This window comes from Bacillus rossius, chromosome 3 (genome assembly GCF_032445375.1).
Source record: "Bacillus rossius redtenbacheri isolate Brsri chromosome 3, Brsri_v3, whole genome shotgun sequence".
NCBI lineage: Eukaryota > Metazoa > Arthropoda > Insecta > Phasmatodea > Bacillidae > Bacillus > Bacillus rossius.
The window spans coordinates 55,660,558-55,682,778 of record NC_086332.1 but is presented as its reverse complement, the minus strand read 5'-3'; the positions used below and the strand labels follow the sequence as shown (position 1 = coordinate 55,682,778).

Here is a 22,221-nt window from a genome sequence, read left to right as displayed (position 1 = left end):
TTAAACGCACCATCGTTTGATGCGGTTGTCATGTCTTTAATTTTCTTTTGTTGTGCCGTATGCGTTCCTATACCATTCATCCGATTGCGATGAAATTTTGGTGATTTATTATGCGCATGCCCATGAAGGTTACTGAGACAGTATAAATATTTTCCAATAGTTGGAGCACGAATCGTGTAAAAAAATGTGTTTATTTCATTTTATATAGCGATACTTGGTCTGTTTTTGTTGTATAAGTGCGCACGCATGACACAATTAATTGAAATATAAAAGAGAGACAGAGATAGAGTGATATATATATAGAGAGAGAGAGAGATAGAGACGGAGAGATAAGTTGAGATAGAGCGAGGTATAGAGAATGAAAAGGGTTAGATAAAGAGATATACCTATAGATGTATTGAGCTATATAGAGACTTGTATATAGAAGATATAGAGATAGTGGGAAGTATATATGTAGATATAAAGAGATAAATAGAGATAGAGAGATACATAGATGTATATAGATGTAGATAGAGATAAATATATATAGAGAGATGGATAGATTATTTGTATATGTGGAACTACTTCAAAATATTACAAAACAATACTGAATGAGGCATTTCAATGCAGGCCGAGCATTAGCTGAATAATGTAATCTTTTCAATATTAGTAATCTCTTATTTTTCAGCTTTTTTCTATATTGCTTATAAAGTCTAAATTACATACAGACCAGGTAAATAACTATAAACTGGCAGAACAACGTCTGTCGGGATCTGAAAGTGATATAAATTAATTTTCACACTTGACATTCAAATTAAGAAGACAATTATTAACTACACCCTGTGTTCAGCCCGGGCAACGCCGGGTATTGCCGCTAGTCATTAGATAAATAACAGAACACTCATTCTGCATGCGTTTCACAAATTTGATGCTGAACTACAACCAAATATTAATATATCATATTTAATAATATATATTTACATTCATAAGTTTTAATTTGTTTAAACCAAAAATTAACTCCTCAAAATGGTAATAGAGGTATCAGTCAAAGAGTTTTTCTTGTGATTGAAATGGTGGCTAGCAAAGTAGTATGGTTAGAAACTTTGCTGTCTCGTCTCTATATCTTGATCTCTCAATCGTTCAACTTACACTTAGTTGAGCAGTTTGCATCTCGCGACGTTACGGAAGTTCTTTCCGGAAGTTACCGCTTGACCGGCTGCTGTCGCATCACTTCTCGTCTGCGGAGTTCACGACGAATCATGAACTTAGGTACAAGTGAACATCCTCCCACCCTTCGTTCTGCTATTACATCCGCTCTTGTTTCCTCTCGGGGGGCACGGTGCTTGTCCGATCTGGCGGGTGCAGCAAACAAGATTCTTCTTATGAATTTCGGTGGAAACATCTGGAGGAGGGGAAACCAGGAAGGCGTCTGTTTGCGATACTCCTTCCCTTTATCTCTCTCTCTCTATCTCTCTTTCGCTCCGTCTCCGTCTGTCTGCTCACTCCGTGAAGTTATCCTCAGTTTTGGTTCGTTTAACGAATGGATGAAGAGCAGGAGGACATCGTCGTCTGTGGCTTCGTCCTTCGCTCCCGAGTACTACGAAGTAGCGACAGCGATGCAGTGAAGGGTAGGGTGGATTGGGGGGGGGGGGGGGAAGGAACATCTTAGAAGCCAGGAATTATTACGACAGACAAACCTCGAGGGAAAACGTCACTCGGAAGGACGGGGAAATGGTGTAATCGAGGCGCGGGCGGGTGGCAGAGAAAGACAGAGAGATAGAAAGAGAGAGAGGAAGGAGGATCCTTCCTCGAACACGCAGATTGAAAGTAGCACGGGGTCGCAGATGGCGCTCCTACCAGGGAGTAATGAGAAACGGGGAGGTCTGCACTTTCAACACAGCGGGGGCAGTCAGCCCGCGGAGGAGTGGCAAGATGATATTTTTATCGCGCTGCACTTAAACTTGGAACGTTTGCTTCCAAGTTTGAGATCCTCCGGTCTCCCTCTCCAAAAGTCCTGAAGCTCCGGTAAATTACTCCACAGGAGTGCAGAGCAAAGGAAGTTGATGAATATGCTCTAGGGAGGAGTTGCGAATAAAAGGTAACTACTGAACACAGAAGAGTCCCCCTCTGATTGGCTGCCACTCTAGAGGCAATTGGAAGACACCCTCTCGTGATTGGCCAACTGAAGAATACTTCTGGGAAGTGTATGCACAGCCCTAACACCTCCCAGATCTCAGTTGATTCTCGACCCTGAAGATGCCTGCTGCAATGCAGAGAGAAACGTCGGCGCACTGCTACCACTGCGTCGCGGCTCAATCTCGAAATACATGACAGTTTACAGAACACAGTAAATATTTAACGAACATCACGCCCGTTCAATATTAAAAGTCTGTAACAAACGTTCTTATTAAACGATTATTTGAACTTTTAAATTTTTTTATTATGAAACGAGTGAAATGAATCAATTAAAAAAAAAGAAATTTAGCACCGTCTTTCTTAACAAAAAAAGGTAAAAAGCGCTGAAATGACATAAATTTGTCATTATTATATCAAATACAAGCACTGGCAAAAATGAAAGAGAACGGACGTTTCGTGAAACTTGTTTTGTCTTTAACTTAAATTTTATTTGTGGTCTTTCTGGAACGTAATTAACATTTATTACTATGACGGTATTACGAATATAGTATGTCCCGTAAAAACGAATTAGTTAATTTATTGAACATTTTTCATGTGTGCTTTAATATGTCCTCGCACCCGTCTTTTGCGAAATATGGCACAAGTTTAATATACATATTTTTAATGCTTGGAGAGTGTACGAAAACAACGTGAAATGCCGTAGTTTTGTGAGAATGTAAATTTTCGCATTCAGTAACTAATATAATTTAATGCCCGCTGTGATCTGTAGAAGCTAAAACAATAAGATTCACCATATGATATATTTTTATTTTGAAGCAAGTTCATTGTAGTTTTCTGTTTAGAACAATATTTATTTATTTTTAAAATAAAGTGTATTAAACCAATAAGTCTAATAAATTCTTAAATCAAAATGGCGGGATTACAATAAAGTAGGCTTAAGAGTAAAACCTTTATTCTTAACACTGACATTTCACCAGAAAATAATATAGATAACAATTATTATACAGAATGATACATGAGGAGTTACCACCTTTAACCGTTTTTTATTCATTACATTATTTGGAGAGAAATATCGTATTAAAATATTTGACATACTCTTGATATCAACATAGAATTTAGAAACATTAGAAAAATGACTTATCCAATAATAAGCCATTATAACTCTTTTGATATATCCCCATACGCTGATAGAGACCGGAACAAATTCGCGCTTACAATGACCTCTACTATAGCCCTCACAATACTCTGATTGGCTGCTTCATTGGCTGCTGACTTGTGAGTCGTCTCGACTGGGTAGCCTGTGAGTCTATACTTCTATGATTGATGGTCTGTAATTGGCCCACAGACATCCAGAATTGAACTGAACTAATGGAAGAAGCAGCGCAAAGGTGTAATTGTTTGAATGTTAGCATATCACAAAATGAATTCGCAATTTTTTTCTGTTTATAGCTTAATCTGTTAATTGTATGACATTTACAATTTATGGAATTACTCCATCAATATTAGGGAAAGGATCCACATTTGTACGATAATTTTTTTTATTATGCTTTAATTTTGTGATTATTAAGTCTGGTGAGTGGTAGTCATTTCTGTTGAGTAATCCTGTGTAACATTTTCAATTGAAGTGCTATGAACATGTAGATATTATGTTTTTTACATTAAGGGTACCTTGAATCTGTAACAAAGTTTCTTTAAATGTTTCTTGCAATGGGGAAGATTGATTGAACATTACTTTTGTACATACGGCATTGTAAGTTACACTGTATGTCACAGATAAACATCAAAACATACAAAACAGATGAATACGCAAACACACAGAAAAAAATAATAGCGCGTGTAACTCAGTACATTTGATGGAAATGAAACTTCTTTGGCATTTCAAACCTCGACTCGTAAGTATATCGTCAGGGGTAAAACGGGAGCGAGAGAAAAAAAGATAAAAAAGACAATTGTTCTAAAACATGAATTAACAAAATTATTCTCATTTCAAAATAACTGCTCTAGATATCAATAATTCTTGATCAAACAATAATGATTTATTAAAAATAAATATTACTCATTCTTGAAATAAAACATTATATTAAGATTTTCAGTACCCTAACTATAGAACGAAAACAATTCTTATTACATTTTATACACATTTTAAAAATTACCTCAAAATCGATAAATTTTATTCTCAACAACAATTATAATATTACTTAGTATAACTCAGTAAACCCATTTATAAAATTAAATATACAAGATTACACAGCGCGGGAATTTTGGTTCTAATTTCTTTTTGAAATATTTAAGAATCTTAACTTTTTGTAATTATTATTAATTGGTTTTAAATAGAAAAAAGCCCAGATCAGCCGATTAAACCTTATATTAATAGCCAGGAGAAAATGTCACAGCACTGGCAAACACAGTGGGCTGACAATGACGAGACAGTTGCAAAAACCACAGTAAAAAAGACAAAACATTCGACCTGGGGCGACATAGCAACGCACAGGCGAACCCAGAAACACTGCCATCGTTGTGTTGTCCAAAATGTTTTGTTTAGTTTCATCGTTGGGTTCATCTGTTTGTCGTGCTTTGTCCATGCTAAATTTTTTTCTTTATTTACTATTGTTTCAGCTACTGTCCCGTCGTTTTCAGCCTAGCTGTTAAACTTTTTATCACTATTTCCCGTCACTGAATTCTGTGTACAGTCTATTCATATACATTTTGATTGGCTGATTTTGGCATGTTTTCTCTGTGTTTGCGTATTCATCCTTTTCGTCCGCTGTTTAGGTTTATCTATGGCATAGGCTACAGTGTAACAACCAAAGGCGAATGTACAACAATATTAAAGAAATATTAAATTAATTGTCCAAATATATAAGAAAAATTTATCTATCCGTACTCGCTAGTGATGTGTAAACCTCTAACCTCGATAACGAGTAAATTAGTATTCTCATGTTGCAAACACATTTATAATTTGAAACTGAACACGACATTTAACTTTGAATTCTTTAAAAAAAAAAAAAAAGTGCTCACGTAATAAATATAAGGAAAAACGGTAATTTTTTTCCCCTTTTTTAAAACATAATTAATTCTGTTTAACAAAATGGTACTATTGATTTCTCAGGGCTAGCCGAGCAACAAGAGTGCCGAATGCGTCACATGTCATTGGCTCAACGCTGAACCTGTGACATTTTCTTCTAGACCAGAATTATCATCGCCTGTGTTCTTGAGGTTTTACTTCTTTAAGCGCGTTTGGGGTGAAATTTAAGTATGCACAAGAAATTCAATCAAATAAGTGCCCATCACACGGCGGAAATTTTGCAGGTTGAAAGTCCAATGCGCATAGGCCTACATGCATAAACTGCTATAGCCACGAGCCGAAGTCGTCAAGATGATGAACCCACGTGTGGCAACATGCACCCGAAAATATTGACTTTCGCCAATATCGGGGGATGTACTAAACGTATTGGTGTGCCAAAGTAAAATTTATGGTATTGAAACTATCTTTTAATACATTTTATTAACTGGTCATAACAAGTTAAAATCACAACTTTAAAAATACCTATAATTTATTAGCCAAGAAAATTGTGTTATAACAAACATGGCGTCAACGATATTTAACATTTTGTTGGTTCTCTATAGAATTAAAAATGTTGCGCCATCTTTTAGGTATTTTTTAAACTAAAAGTTGCAGTCCAACTGATACTGATTTATCCAAGTAAAATAACACGTATTTGATAAAACCGAATTTTCTTGTGAATATGGCTTGTGGCACGGTGCACAACAACAAATTCAAAACTCGTTGTGTTGCCCTCTGTCCTAAGACTCCCTTACTAGATGCCAGCAAGTCGCGTGGCGTCAGGCGCAGGCGAGCCCATACCACCGCGACCCGCCTATCCCTGCAGCATGGCGGGGTTCAACCTGAGCCACACGTCACCTCTTGGAGCCCGCTCAAGGGAACGAGTTCTCTGCACCTTCTACATCCTTTTAGCTTCAGAAATCTAATCACAACAATTTCTCACGAAAAACCTGGCATCAAAATTCGGCCTTGAAATTTTACCCCCATTGCGCCCAAAGAAGTTTCAATTCAATCATAACATTAATTATTAAAGTATAATTGTATTATTATAATGTTTAGTTGGGCACACCAATTCGCTTAGCACATCACCCGATGTTCGCGGAAGTAAATACAACCGAATGAATCACACGAGTCCGCTATCTTTTCGAGATTTTTCTGCGACTTCCACAGATGACAGCACCGTGTTCAAGGACACATTTTCTTTCCAACTGACTTCCGTTCCAATATTAAAATTACTCCTACCAAATGACGTGTACCGATACATAAAAAATAACCCTACTTTACTTTGCTGATCACGTGGACCACGAGACGACCAACGGCCTTCAATTTTGTTTCTCTCTCTCTCTGTTCCATGTCAGCTGAAGGAAGGAATTTCGAGTTCTCGCAGCAGCGCAAGCCGGACGAGGACTCCATGAACATATCGTGCCGCGCCGAAGCCCTCTACCCGGAGCCCAAGATGGTCCTCTACAAAGACACGGGCAGCAAGGACAAGTGAGTGTGCGCCCCCGGCATCGGTCTCGCGCGCCGACTTGGCCGTCTCATGGTCTGTCAACTGCCGCTGTTCGAGGGTGCTGTGATAGCTCTCTAGCAGTTGTGGGTTCGGATCAAACATTTCTCTCCACATAGAAACAACAACAAAAATACTGTTGGAAACTTGTTACTAAGAAATAGTTCCAAACACAACAAGAATTAAATTTGTAACTCTACACAAAGCATGGCTAATTATATATATATATATATATATATATATATATATATATAGGCGTAAAATAAACACGTTTTTCAAGATAATACTGAACACTTCTTACTAAAGTTATCACATAATTTTATTTTTTAAATGATGTTAAATTCAAGCATAATATTTTTAAAACATAGAGAAGATAATCTAATATTCATTAATATGACTTCATTTTGTTATATTATTATGCTTATTTATGTGCTCATTTAATACTGGGAACCTATTCAGCGAGGTACTGGAATAAACACAAAGCATAAATGCACGAGGAAGAATCCGAACCCAGTGTTAGTGAAAACACTATTTTATAATGACACACTTTTTTTTCAAGTTTACAAAAAAGAATTTACAGTGCAAATATTCTAAATTCTCTAAAGGTTATTTTCAATTTGTGAAATTTTGGCTGGAAATTTGTTACTGTTATTAGATAATACTAAGTAAATACTTGGTGAAACTATTTGTGGCCCAATAACAAATGCGAGAGCGCTTTTGTGATGAATGTACAGCAACAGACCTCAAATAATAGTAATGTCAAGAAAATGTACAAAATCTAACTAAGCGTATGAGACTAAACCTTAAGGGGCCCGTCTAGTCGGGATATATATGTGTGTTAGTGAGGCGGGTTGATAAGCGCGACGTTCGCTGGTATTTCTAGCGCGGCATAGTCTCTAAAAGCAAGGCTGTGAACTGGCGCGCAGTCTTCTCTTCGTCATAGAACAACTGAGAATTTTGAGCGGTGACCGTAACGTTATATGGTGGAGAAATGAAGATAAAGGTGTAGTGCAAGTCTCTTACAAGAATCGGTAACATTTATTCTACGCCTTAAAATTACTCCGAAAAAACGCCATTTTGCCATTTTCACTCTTCTAAAAACACAGTTTAAAAACTTAATCCAAAATCAAAAGTACTTTTTGGCCCTCAGCGAATTATTAAATGCTTTTCGTAAACAGACCCCACTTGGATATCTTGAGTAGTTTTGAAATCGCGTTGTTTTTCCTGAAGCTCTGTACACTGTATGTGTCCCCGGGTAGGCGGAGCCATTAAGGGGTAGAGAATGGAAAGTATGGACACCATCATGTTTTGAACAGATTTTGTACGATAGTAATCATCTAACATATAATTTTTCAAAACTACTGGGCTATGTTAAAGCATAAAGTTAGATACAAGTGGTTGCTACAAATAGTTACCCCTATGAGATATTGGCATTAATTAATTAATTATTTTTTTCTGGAATGACCAGATGTAATAATACTGTCCCTATAAATAATTACATGCTTTGGAAAACTACCTTATAAGTTAGATATGCATTTACGATGGTGTATTTTCAATACCAAACAATAATTTATGTTATGCCATCAAAACTGTTAAATTAAAATTACGTCTCCTTGTACCTATTATATATCTCCCTTTATAATAACACTTTCGGCAGTTGTATCGATAAAGCTGGTGAGTGTAAGAATTCTCACATACAATTAAATAATCTTTTTACTGAAAGACCAGATTTTGTTTGTATTATTGCATGTTGACAAAAAAAACTTAGTAGCTATGGAAAAAAAGTACATTAAAATAGTTTCAGACGAACAGAGAGTTTAACTACGTTTATTGTTTTGCAGCGTGGGGGTATCCAGTTAAGCATACCACCAGGGTGCATCCATGCGCCACCAAACACTCCTACTGATTATCCTACTCATGCAAGCGAAGTGTATGGGGGCACAAGAAAATCGTGTGTGGGGTCTTTGCTAGAAAAGACAGTTAAGCAGAAAGTGATAAATCATAAATACAAATAAAGAACATGAGTCGCACTTAACAACGTTATAATTTCGCAAACTTAACACATATACATACACTGTCAACGGATTCGATGCCAGCTAGAGGCATGTGCGTAGCAAATACAAATTAGCATACATTTAATGAAGTTTATTCCCTTCACAATGATTTTCACTCCTTATGTCTTTACTGAGTCCTTACTTATGGAAAAAACTAGGGTGAACCTTGTGCCCAAGGTACTCTGATTCAACAAACAAACTACTACTGCGTATCTCTTACAGTCGTACGAAACAACAAGCAACAAGCAACAAGTTAATATTCTTTCTCTCTCTCCGTTACAAGTTGAATTTCCTAGGCATGCCCTGGATCATGCAGTATAAAACAGTCGCCTCTGACAATGGGGATAGACATTTTCTCATTTTCTGTGCGAAATTATGACTCAGTTACCACACACTATAAGAGAGGAGAGAAACCAATATTCAAGTATACGTGCGTACGCATTACGTTACGGCCCGGAGGCGAGCGAAGACCAAAATCATAGTGAACATTATGTCATTACACACGTGATTCACAAGACGTACGTTGCTGTTAACAACTTTAGGAACTGACTCAATATACATACAGACTATACGAGCGGTCCAAACACGTGTAGGGGCAAGGAATTATGTACTACAAAATAAACCAACACCTAATATAACGTTAATTGTGCACTCCTCGAAAAAAACATATTAAATATCTATTACTCATAGAGAGCGTAGTCCCGCGGACAGAAATGCAAGCCCAAGAGAGAAGCGAGGGATCGGTTACATGGTTTGTTACAGCTACAATTTTCAATGGGTCTCGTCATGATGACATTCACTGCCAAGGCTAGGTAAGCGTAATACAGAGAAGTGCTCAAACAAAATATGCTAGATCACGGGGGGTATGCCTTAACCAAATGGCTCCGGTCGGGGGTACAGCTGGGAGGAAAAGAAAGAGGGCAAAATCGAGGCAAAACGATGCGTAAAATTACGTCATACGGAGCTGAAGGCTCTTATGAAAAAACAAATACCAGGGCGGCATCGGGCACTTAACGTGCTTACTTCTAAACCAAAAGCAATCAAAGCGTGGTCTGGATGCCGTTGAAATAAGTTAAGAGTCCACTGCCGACAATGCAAGTCGCGCAGCAACTAAAATCAAAACCACATGCAGGAGGGAGTAAGCAAATGCTTCCAGCACAAAGAAAAATAAATTAAGTGAAGGTCAAAGTCAAAAGGGATGGCTACATGAAAATCAAGGCTGGCAAGCATATTTAATAGTTACGTTACTCGCACGGCCATCGTGTGCACACACTAACTCCGTCTCCTGAAGAATTTTACCTAGACGAGCTGCCCCTCGACCGGGCCAGAGACGACCTGCTTCCACCAAGAGAGACCCACGAAATAGACAATTAAAAGTTATACGCGCTCATTTATACTATTCGCTAGATGGCGTTGCAGTCGCTACAATTGAGGAGAGGCTAGGGGGAAAGAAAGGGAAGGGGAAATTGGCACCTTGAGGCGGAGAGGGGTTAAGAGGGGAGAAGGAAAGGAAGGCTGCGGCACGGAGATGACGTCACAGAAGCGCGGCGGGCGCTTCAACCCCCACCCCTTACGAAGTCTTCTGCCCTGTGAGCCCGAGCTTAAAGTCGTGTTGAAGTTCAGTGTTTGTGATATGAGCCAACTTCTTATATCTTGCGAACGCCTTGATTCAGACGATGTAGAAATGACTTGAAACTAGCCGGATCGTGCCGCTGGAGGGGGGCAGCAACGTGTTCGTTTCAGCGGTGCGACGGGTGGCAGCTCCAACAGGGGACCGCGATCTCCTTGGTGCTGCACAAGTAGAATACAGGCGACTCGCGTCCGACGTGTCGCTGACAGGTCCCCCTCCATTTTTTCTGAAGTGAAAGAGAGAAACGATAAGCGCCGTATCAGGTGACCTATTCTGGCGGTACAAGGTTGCAAGGGGTTCAGGCAGCGCTCGGCGCTTTTCCTCGTCTCAGCCACTCAGCGCTAAGTGGCGGACATCGGAACTCTGCAGCATCCTTCCCGCCGACGTCTTCTGGCGGGCCGAGAATACCTCTAGAGCTGAACCGCGGCGGCGGTGGCGTCCGAACAGCGGAGAGTCTGTCACCAGATCTCCACGCCGTCCAACAGTCTCCTCACCCCGCAGCAGTCAAGGGCTGGCGGCGTAGGGGGCGGAGGGGCAGCGGCAAAGCAGAGACGTAGCAGGCTTCTCGTAGAGTTGTCCGCGCACAGCCCAAGGGAGGGGTAGAAAGGAGGCGCGCGCGCTTGAAGGAAACTGTAATCATCAACTGAACTGCGACTGAACACTGTATCCTGTTACTAACAATTCTACAATCTAATTAGAAAACATACCTAAAGTAGTAATACACACACCAAAAAAAAAAAAAAAAAAACTTAAGTATCTTAAGGCTTCCACTAGCCGCCAAAACGTTGCATTAAATCACTGAATGAAACGCTTTAGCTGTGTTACGTGTGCCTTACGCCACTTACGTTTATTGCTCATTAGCTGTAACTGAACAGTGTTAGCTGCTAAAAACTTAGTAATCAAAAACGGCCCGTCATAGGGCGGCAAAAGTTTGACGTTTAGGCTAGCCGCTAATGAGGGCAAAACGTAAGAGCGGCAGAGCACAACGTCGCCAACAGCGAATGAATGGGCTGCCCTTTTTGCATCATAATTTCGTGCCACGTTTTCCCTAGCCTTAGCTAAATTCTTAGTAACGTCTTCCAAGACACGATCTAACTCTACACTTGACAAACTAGAGTCGACAGGTGGCAACCCCCACTGGTTGAGCAAGGGTAAGGTAAGTTCCCTCCCCAGGAAAGGCACGGAGGGGGGATGCCCTGTAGAACTGTGATGAGCTGCGTTCAAACCAATATTTAAAAGTTCAAGATCGGCGTCCCAGAGAGTCTGGTCGGCGCGGTAGAACGAAGTGAAAATTCCCTTGAGAACCTTATTGGTTCTCTCACTCATATTTCCCTGTGGAAAATACGGTGAACTGTACACCGGCTTTACAGAAAATTCAAACAAGAAATTTTTGTATAAGTTCGACTGAAAGTATTTAGCGTTGTCTGATACTACAATACACGGCGGGCCTAAGATTTTAAACACCTGTTCCTTAAGAACTTTTACTATGGACGACGCCTTCATGTTTTTAAGGGGGGTTAAAACAACAAATTTAGTAAAAATATCTAGAATTACTAATAAGCATACGTTGCCCTTTTTTGATCGCGTCAGCGGTCCGAAAATATCAATATGCAGAACCTGCCAAGGGGCGACGGGAGCGTCGGCACAGTAAAGCCCTACCTTAGCATTGTGTGGGGGCTTTGATAGCTGACAGTCAATACAGGCGCGTACAAAATCGCGCACGTCTTGACGCATTTCTGGCCAGAAAAAATGTTGGGCAATTTTACGGTATGTTTTATCTATTCCCATGTGCCCACCCACAAGTGAGGCATGGAAATATGTGATAATCATACCCTTAAGTTTTTCAGGGACGACAACTTTCTGAGCTCGTCCTGACGGGCCAGCATACACTAACAACCCATCCTTCTCGGCAAAGGGTAAGGCCATTCCACATTGCAAATCGTTCCGGATTCGAATACATGCAGGATCATCCTGCTGGCAGGCTTTCAGGTTTATGAAGGATTCGGGGAAGATTTTGCACACCGAAATAAACTCAACCGCATCCGGGGGGGAAGGGTTATCAATCTCAAAATCATCCGGGTTGAACATTCTAGATAAACTGTCGGCCACAACGTTCTCCGCACCTCTTAGGTGATGGATTACAAATCGGAATTTTGACAACCGCAGTATCCAACGCCCAAGCTTCCCGAGCTGCGAGGGATGATTGCACAGCCAACTTAAGGCCTGGTTGTCTGTATACAGGTCGAACTCTCTACAATCCAAGTAACACTCGAATTTTTCGAGTCCGAAAAGGCACGCAAGGGCCTCCTTCTCATAGGTGCCCAAGCGGCGCTCTGACTCTGAGAGGGTTCGACTTGCGAAAGCAATTGGTCTCAATTTTCCGTTCTCCATGTGTCCGAGGACGGCTCCAAGGGCTACTGAGGAAGCATCAACCTGCAGGGCAAAACGTTTATTGAAGTCGGGGAGAATTAACACGGGGGCGGAACACAAACATTTTCTTAGAGATTGAAAGGCCGTTTCCTGTTCCTCACCCCAAACAAAAGCAGCGTTTTTCTTTCGCAACCGATTCAACGGCACGCAAATCGTGGCAAAATCTGGGATAAAACGCGCATAATACCCCAGCATGCCGAGAAATTTTTGAATTCCCTTCAAAGTCTTTGGACGCGGAAAAGTAGCATGGTCCAGAACACGGCTCATGGCTTCGCTCCCGAAACTTACACCCATCGGAATTCTGTTGAATTCGTAGTGGCCAAAAGGGGTTGAAAAGGCAGTGTATTTTCTACAGGCGGGATCAAGCAAGCATTGATGGTAACTGTCGTTGAGGTCGATGATGGAAAATATTTTTGCTTTACCCAAGTGTTGTAAGGCGCTCTCTACCGTCGGTATTGGCCAAACTGGATGAATTACCTTCTTGTTGAGAGGTTTAAAGTTATGCACAAGGCGCCACTCAGAGCCCCCCTTCTTAGCAACCAAAAAAGTAGGGGTGCAAAACTCGGATGTCGAAGGGGTAACGACGCCGGCAGCGAGTAATCTGTCGATAATGGCGCGCATGGCCTGCAGCTTAGGGGGAGAAACCTTCAAATATTTGGCAAAAACGGGCACTTCGTCGGTAACATGAAAACGAAAAGGCAAGATGTCACATCTGCCGATCTTACGTGTTATCACGTCAGGAAACTCCCGCACGAGAGCGGCGATGGCTTGATCGCGCATCGCGTTATCGGAATCATTGCAACTCATAACTATGGGTTCGCGGACCTCATGACGCAAACGAATTTTTACAGCAGGAGCGAAATCAAATTGCAATTCATGGTTGGCGGGACTGAGTCGACAGCGTGATTTGCCCAAAAAATCTAAGCCAAGGATTAGATTCGGCAAAATCCCGGGGACAACGACAAACGGCCAACTCCAGGAAAATCCATGGATTTTAAAATGAATTATAATAGATTTACATGTGCGTATGCCTTGCCCGTTAGCGACAACGATATTCCTTACGGAATCATCCGATACAACTCGTTGTGAAAGTTGAGGGTACAACTGCACTAATGTGATGAAACATTTTTCACTAATAACAGACCGGGTAGCACCGGTATCGACTAAGGCTGGAAATAAATGTTTCTGAATTTTAATTGGGAGGAAATGTAAATGAGTGGGTTCAGAGGATTTTTTGAGTAGCCGACGGATACGACCTCTTTTCCGTCCCGTCCAGATTAGTTTTCCGCACGAGGCTGTCTCTCAGTTCCCGTGCAGTCGCTCCTATAATGTCCCACTGCCTTACACCGAAAACATCTACGTTGATTTATTTCCAACCGCGGAACAGTACACTCATACGTGACGTGTCCAAAGGCGCTACAATTGGCACACCTGCCGGCTCCGCGGCGGGTGTCCAAGGTCACTAGCTGCCGTGACTGGGTCAAGGTTGCGGACCGCGAGCCCACGGGCGCGGTTACCTCAGGCGGTAAACTCATGGCCGCGCGAGCTGCGGCCCGCGCCTCGGGCCCAGGCGTGAAATGGGCAGAACGCTCGCCACGAGGCAGGCTGTCAAACGCACGAGGCGTGGAGGTGTCTGCCACGTCACGGAGTTTCGGGCTACGGGGAGTGAGAACGGGGGGGGCGGACTGCGACGTAAAAATACGTCCGTCAAAACGAGAGTCATTTTTCACCGAGCTGGGGCGCTTTGCCGGGAACTCAGCTTGATACTTAGCAAGAGAAACAAGGCGACTTTCCACTTCGCCCGCCCAAGTCCGTAGGCTTGCGAGCGAGGTGGGAGGAGCGAGCATCGAGCAGTTCTGCCACACCACGGGGGCCAAATTACCCAAAATAAGTTGGACAAACTCCTCTTCCGGGGTACCCAACTCTAAGGCTCCCGCGTACGCGGTAACCGACGTGACATATTCCATAATGGTTTCATCTGGGTTTTGGAAGCGCCACACTAGCTCCCTCTTACAGGCATCTAGAACCCTAGGCGGACACACTGAACATACCAGTGATTTTTTAAATTTATCAAAGCTCGTACCCTGAGCAATGGCCTCATTTAACAGAGGTACATGGATGTCCGTAACTTTACTTAAGAGTGCTTTCAAAAAAGCCTCAAGTGGAACTAAATTTAATTTATGCAGGCTCTCAGCCTTAATCACAAAATCTAAAATTTGCCTGGGATCACTTCTACCCAGGAACGGGATGGTTTTAAGGGCGGCAAAAAAAAGTTTTACGTTAAATGAGGACGAGGAAGGACTCACATCAGCTGGGGGCTGCCTGGTCGTGACTTCAGATGCGGCTCCTGCGGATTTACGCAGGTAGTCAACCAAACGCGCCCTCATCTCGGCGACGGTATCGGTGTCCGCCAAGGGCAGACCATTTTCCTCGAGATGCAGCGCCAAATCGGTCTTGTGCAACTGGTAAACCCAGCTCACGGAGACGGCCATGGTGCACCGAAACAAACAATACAAACGGATTTATCACTATAATCTGCCTAAAAAGCAGAGTAGCGCAGTTTTGCAGCGTGGGGGTATCCAGTTAAGCATACCACCAGGGTGCATCCATGCGCCACCAAACACTCCTACTGATTATCCTACTCATGCAAGCGAAGTGTATGGGGGCACAAGAAAATCGTGTGTGGGGTCTTTGCTAGAAAAGACAGTTAAGCAGAAAGTGATAAATCATAAATACAAATAAAGAACATGAGTCGCACTTAACAACGTTATAATTTCGCAAACTTAACACATATACATACACTGTCAACGGATTCGATGCCAGCTAGAGGCATGTGCGTAGCAAATACAAATTAGCATACATTTAATGAAGTTTATTCCCTTCACAATGATTTTCACTCCTTATGTCTTTACTGAGTCCTTACTTATGGAAAAAACTAGGGTGAACCTTGTGCCCAAGGTACTCTGATTCAACAAACAAACTACTACTGCGTATCTCTTACAGTCGTACGAAACAACAAGCAACAAGCAACAAGTTAATATTCTTTCTCTCTCTCCGTTACAAGTTGAATTTCCTAGGCATGCCCTGGATCATGCAGTATAAAACAGTCGCCTCTGACAATGGGGATAGACATTTTCTCATTTTCTGTGCGAAATTATGACTCAGTTACCACACACTATAAGAGAGGAGAGAAACCAATATTCAAGTATACGTGCGTACGCATTACGTTACGGCCCGGAGGCGAGCGAAGACCAAAATCATAGTGAACATTATGTCATTACACACGTGATTCACAAGACGTACGTTGCTGTTAACAACTTTAGGAACTGACTCAATATACATACAGACTATACGAGCGGTCCAAACACGTGTAGGGGCAAGGAATTATGTACTACAAAATAAACCAACACCTAATATAACGTTAATTGTGCACTCCTCGAAAAAAACATATTAAATATCTATTACTCATAGAGAGCGTAGTCCCGCGGACAGAAATGCAAGCCCAAGAGAGAAGCGAGGGATCGGTTACATGGTTTGTTACAGCTACAATTTTCAGTGGGTCTCGTCATGATGACATTCACTGCCAAGGCTAGGTAAGCGTAATACAGAGAAGTGCTCAAACAAAATATGCTAGATCACGGGGGGTATGCCTTAACCAAATGGCTCCGGTCGGGGGTACAGCTGGGAGGAAAAGAAAGAGGGCAAAATCGAGGCAAAACGATGCGTAAAATTACGTCATACGGAGCTGAAGGCTCTTATGAAAAAACAAATACCAGGGCGGCATCGGGCACTTAACGTGCTTACTTCTAAACCAAAAGCAATCAAAGCGTGGTCTGGATGCCGTTGAAATAAGTTAAGAGTCCACTGCCGACAATGCAAGTCGCGCAGCAACTAAAATCAAAACCACATGCAGGAGGGAGTAAGCAAATGCTTCCAGCACAAAGAAAAATAAATTAAGTGAAGGTCAAAGTCAAAAGGGATGGCTACATGAAAATCAAGGCTGGCAAGCATATTTAATAGTTACGTTACTCGCACGGCCATCGTGTGCACACACTAACTCCGTCTCCTGAAGAATTTTACCTAGACGAGCTGCCCCTCGACCGGGCCAGAGACGACCTGCTTCCACCAAGAGAGACCCACGAAATAGACAATTAAAAGTTATACGCGCTCATTTATACTATTCGCTAGATGGCGTTGCAGTCGCTACAATTGAGGAGAGGCTAGGGGGAAAGAAAGGGAAGGGGAAATTGGCACCTTGAGGCGGAGAGGGGTTAAGAGGGGAGAAGGAAAGGAAGGCTGCGGCACGGAGATGACGTCACAGAAGCGCGGCGGGCGCTTCAGTTTTAAGGTGCGAAGTCATATAAAACTGTCTGAAGTAATTTGGATACCAATTTTTTTACTGATTGCCAGATTTTTTGTAACGGTACTTTGCGAAATACAAGCTTCATTTGTTATAAAACACAAACAATTAAGTAATACCAGCATTATGGCACTACTAAATATAGGACTAGACAATGTTTTAATCTTGTACGCGACCTTCATAAATTTAAAGAGTTGTGACCACAAAGTTTGATTTTGTATTCCGACTCTTAATATTTAATTTTACTTTTTAAAGCCTTACGGCACTCATAAACGAGAATTTATTATTTCCAAATTAAATCAGGAAAGTCCATGTGTGTTATTTTAATTTAAGGTATTTTTTAATATTTAGATGTGCAGTAAAATTTGGTTGGAATATTTTTATTTACTAAAGATTTAATTATTTTAATTTTAATTCCAGTGTAATTTATAGGAATATATTTCCATGAGTAAGTGTAAGAAAAGTCTAGTTATAGCCCTAACTTTGCCACAACTCAATGGAGAAATAAATAAATGATTAATATTTGAAATACTTTATTGACAGTTATACGTATTAGGATAACGCAGTAAAAAGCAGCCGTAGTGTTCTGTTGACCGCGATCACAGGCTTTAGGTCGCTAAATCACAACGCGTCTAAACGCATTCATTCCCTGCTGTGATGCTGACCAGAAAATAATTGCTTTGCATTCGTAATCTCGGCGATTTTCGCCACGGCCAGCTGTTACTCGCTGACATTATTTGAAACAAAAATTTCCTTTTTTTTTTGTTGAATATTTTGCATAAGTAACAAATAAATTTTATAACTTCCCTTAATGCGCTCCAACACTGTAATAGTAATTTAAATTATAACTCCAAAACTACCATTCACCATTTTACAATTAAATAAACAAAGAAATTTCCGTGTTTCTTTTTTTAAATAAATGACGTAATATCTTATAATTACAATACTGTGGTACTGAACGATTACGATTTGTTTATTCATTCTCCGTGAAATAAAATGAAATTACGGGAGGAAATATATATATATTTTTTCCAGCTTGCGTCCCCGCACGGTAAGCGGCAGGCCGCGATGTCCGGTAAGCCATTTATGTATTAATGTGGCAATTACGCGTGTGATTGTGGGCGCGCGGCGCAGCACAGGTCGTGTCCGGCGCCACATCTGGCCGCCGCGCCGCGCCGCGCCGCCACGGTTGCCCTCCGCTCCGATATAATTAACTGCAGGAATTAATACCGGGCATCGCGCGTTTCACGGGGGGAATAGTCGGAGGGGGTTGGGAGGTTGGCCCGCTCGAACAATTCGGGTTCGTTCGCCCTCCGCGGCGAAAGGTAAATTTCACTCCGCGAAACAAGCGGCCAATTCCCGTTGTCCGCGCGTTGTTTTCTCCTAATTAACGAGGGAACATTGTCCTTTACGGGCAACGAAACGGGCGGGATAAAGTGCAAAACTTCGTTTGCCCTCGAAGCGCAGGTCCCAATGTTTACTGTTAAGCCTATACGTATGTACATTCATTCCAGTTGCCGTAACGAAGTATTAACCTATTCTCAATACGCATTGCACAGAGCGTCTTTCGCTTCCTGCGAAATGATGCACGTAGCCTACATACTTTAAACTATCACTGCTTTAGAGGCAGTAAATATAACGAGTCGGCGTGGATTTCCTAAATTTTTCGAAGTGAAACTTCTTTATAGCCGGTAGGGTAAGTCGAGGGGATGTCGTCATCAGATCGCATCATAAAGTAGCGCAAAGGAAATAAATGCAACGCTCAAAACGTTATGGATTGTAATGAGCAGATAGACAGTGGAGTACGTGCATTGCTATTCGTAACCATTTTTGTTCCACTAGCCCTTCAATGGCGGCACCGAGAAATAAGCGTAGCTAAGCATTGAGGCTGTGGATACGTCAAATAAGTGGCCCACATAGTCAGAGGTGCATGTGTGTTAGTGAGGCGGGATGATAAGCGCAATGCTCTATGGTGCTTCTAGCGCGGTAACCCATCTAGGCGCAAGGCTATGGACTGGCGCGCAGTCTTCTCGTCGTGCATAGGGCAGCTATAAGATTTGAGTGGTCATTTTAACATTATGTGGCGTAGAAATTAAGCCAAAGATGTGATTCAAGTCCCTTAAGAACTTTCGAGACTCTGTACCGTGTGTTTCATACCTAAAAATGATTATAATAATGTCATTTTTAGCCATTCCACTCTCATAAAAAAATTAAAAACGAAATACGGAAATAACTTTACTCATCCTCTCTCGGCGTATTCTTAAATGATTTCCTTAAACAGACACCACTATGATATCTCTCGTAGTTTTCAATCTTTTTTCTGGATCTCTGCTTACCGTAGGCCTATGTGTGCCCAGGTAGGCAGGGCTAATTGACACGTTCGCCCTCAAGTTACTTGCCAAAATCACAGATGACAACACCAGTGCTGCTTGCAGCGCCGTCAATTAGAAGACGTGGAAGTACAACCATTCTGTGAAGTTACTTTTCTAACGCACGTGGCTGCCACCCATCCAGGAGATCTTTTTAAAAAAGATACATATTTTTAAACAATTAAAATAACTCTTAGCATGCATGGTGTATGTACATAATCAAATTATTTCCACTTTTACATGTTGTTGCTACCATGAACTCGGCGGTATAATCAGAAACTTAACCAAAGTTTAGGAAGAGGGGTGGGCAGACTGAGCTTGTGTCCCGGGCGCCAAATTTGGGGGGGGGGGGGGGGGGGCCGCTAAACTGGCAGAGTGATATTTACTATAGATATTTACTTGATTATCGTAGTGTTAAAACACAAAAAAAAAAATTGCTGGAGATCAAATTAACTGAATTATTTGTACTGAAAGATACATACATGTATACTGTAAAATATTTAAAAACTTTTTTTTTTCGCATACCATTTATGTTGTATCAAAATATTTGAAAATATAAAAATTAATATGGATTGGTGATATTTGGTATTGCCAGGAAAAGTTTTGGTTCGTTTGGTTTAAAAAATAAGAAGGGGGAGGGGTGGAAACTAGTCTAGTTACGTCTCTGGACATCGTCTTTCTCGTTGGCTGCAGACGGCCCACTGCTCACCGGAAATGTAGATTATTGCAGCACTTTCCGCACGTCGATTCTGCGCTATTTTCCCGTGCGCGATTGTAGCAAGTACCATTTGAAGACGTGTGTTCCTATTTCTGTTGCTTTATCCGGCGAAAACGCGATGGAATGTGACACAAACTCTTACTATCGTTGCAGCCTCGTGGTCCGATCACCATAACTGGTCATCAAACTTCGGGGCTTCGGAGAGTTAAAGGTGACGGATTGCCGCTTATAACGTCTGTGGTAACAGATGCAGAACTAGAGGACTGACTGATTATTAATAATGAAATGTGTTTTACGGGCCCGCCTAGCCGGGAAAAAATACGGTGTGTAGAGCTTAGAAAAAAAAACACACACACGATTTGAAAAATGCTCAATACATTGGAGCGAAGTTTGTTTACGAAGAACTTTTAAAAATAATCTGAGGGTGGATGACTTTTCCTGTTTCCACATTAAATTTTTACACTGAATTTATAGAATATCTGCTAAAATGCGTGTTTTTAAAAAAAAAAATATTATGGATGAAAAATCCCTTGCTATTTCTTAGTAGCGCTCAAGGAACTTTCATTATGCCTTTATCTTCATTTCTACGACATAAAATGTTATGGTTACAGCTCAAACCTCGTTGTTGTCCTAAGCACGATGAGACGACTGCGCGCCAATTCAGAGAAGCGATACCGCGCTAGAAGCCAACACAAACACACCCCTGACCAGGTTGGGCCTCTTAAGCGGCTGTTTGAGACTGTGTGTTCGCGTGCGCTGCCTTCCTGTGCTAGACCAATCGCAGCCCGCGTTTATGCTCGTCAAGTTGCATGGCGCAATGCATGAGCAGGACAGAACAGGGACGTACAAAAAAAACTGTGTCGCACAGTCGTTCTGATTCTTATAGCTAGAGACATGCAAAATTCGCGGATTCATTTCTCGATAGGCTAGCATCAAAACAACTATACCTTCGTACCGCTTCTGCGATTGGCCCACATTTTATCCGGGGAACTGTGAGCCAATGGGAAACACTAAACCAAGAAAGTGCCGAATTACGGACAGCCTAGTTGAGACGTCTCACGCGTCAGTAGCCAATGAACAGGTGTCATTTCCGCGAGTACTTAAAGGACTGTGGAGTCTATCCTAGAGGTCAATGAATCCGCGAATTTTGCAGGTCTCTTCTTGTAGCATTTTTTTGAGCCATTTGTCTGATACCCTGCCTTGTATTACGTTCAATAGTGTGATGTAATAAAAATCGAGGAACCCTTACTCGGTACCATAGCCAGCATGTTGCCTGAGTATCTAGATTTCAGTTCTGAGTCATATTCAAATGCCGAGTTAGAAATTAGACGGTGTTTCGAAGTGTTTATATACGTCACAGACAGCGGGGAAGGGGAAGTTAAGTGGGAGTGACAGAAACACGGATTGAAACCTTGAATTTTTGCTCTTTTCCCTCGCGGTCTTTCGTTGTGCCTAAGCTGGGGTAGTTCTAGTAGCACAAGTTTATAATGGTTACGCTGATTCAGAATCCTGCAAGATGTGAAGTGAATTCCGTCGTTACGTTTCCTTCGTGCAAAGTTAAACGTTTACGGATGTTCAAGAGCAATATATATCGTTAATAATATACTTATGAATAAACAAAATGTAACTAAATTGGTTCGTGCTTTCTCTGACGGTGGGATCAATATTCATGAAGACTACAGCACAGGTAGATATCAGTGATCCCTTCAAAGAGCAAATATGCATCTCAAATTGAAAGAATTGCTTGATATCGTACCGGAAGTGTCTATGAAAATTCTTTATGGATCTAATTAATAATTTATACATCATCAAGGAATGTCAATCTGTTAAGAAATTGAGAAAACGGGAAAAAATAAGACGGGAACTCCCCAGAAGTTTGCAGTAACAAGAGATTTATCCAGTAAACAATGTTTGAAATATTTCCGTCTGAGTAAAGAGAAGTTTTATGAACTTAAAGAACTATTAAACTTTTAT

At 41.4% G+C, this 22,221-nt stretch overlaps 1 protein-coding gene across 5 annotated transcripts in view; it reads left to right on the top strand.

The window, feature by feature from the left end:
* LOC134530713 (uncharacterized) overlaps positions 1-22,221 on the top strand; it is a 451,350-nt gene that overhangs the window by 321,656 nt on the left and 107,473 nt on the right. For all 5 annotated transcript variants that reach the window (XM_063365820.1, XM_063365818.1, XM_063365816.1 and 2 more), the window contains exon 3: positions 6,538-6,670. In XM_063365820.1, the coding sequence (XP_063221890.1) occupies positions 6,538-6,670 (133 nt within the window). The remainder of the gene's footprint in view (positions 1-6,537; positions 6,671-22,221) is intronic.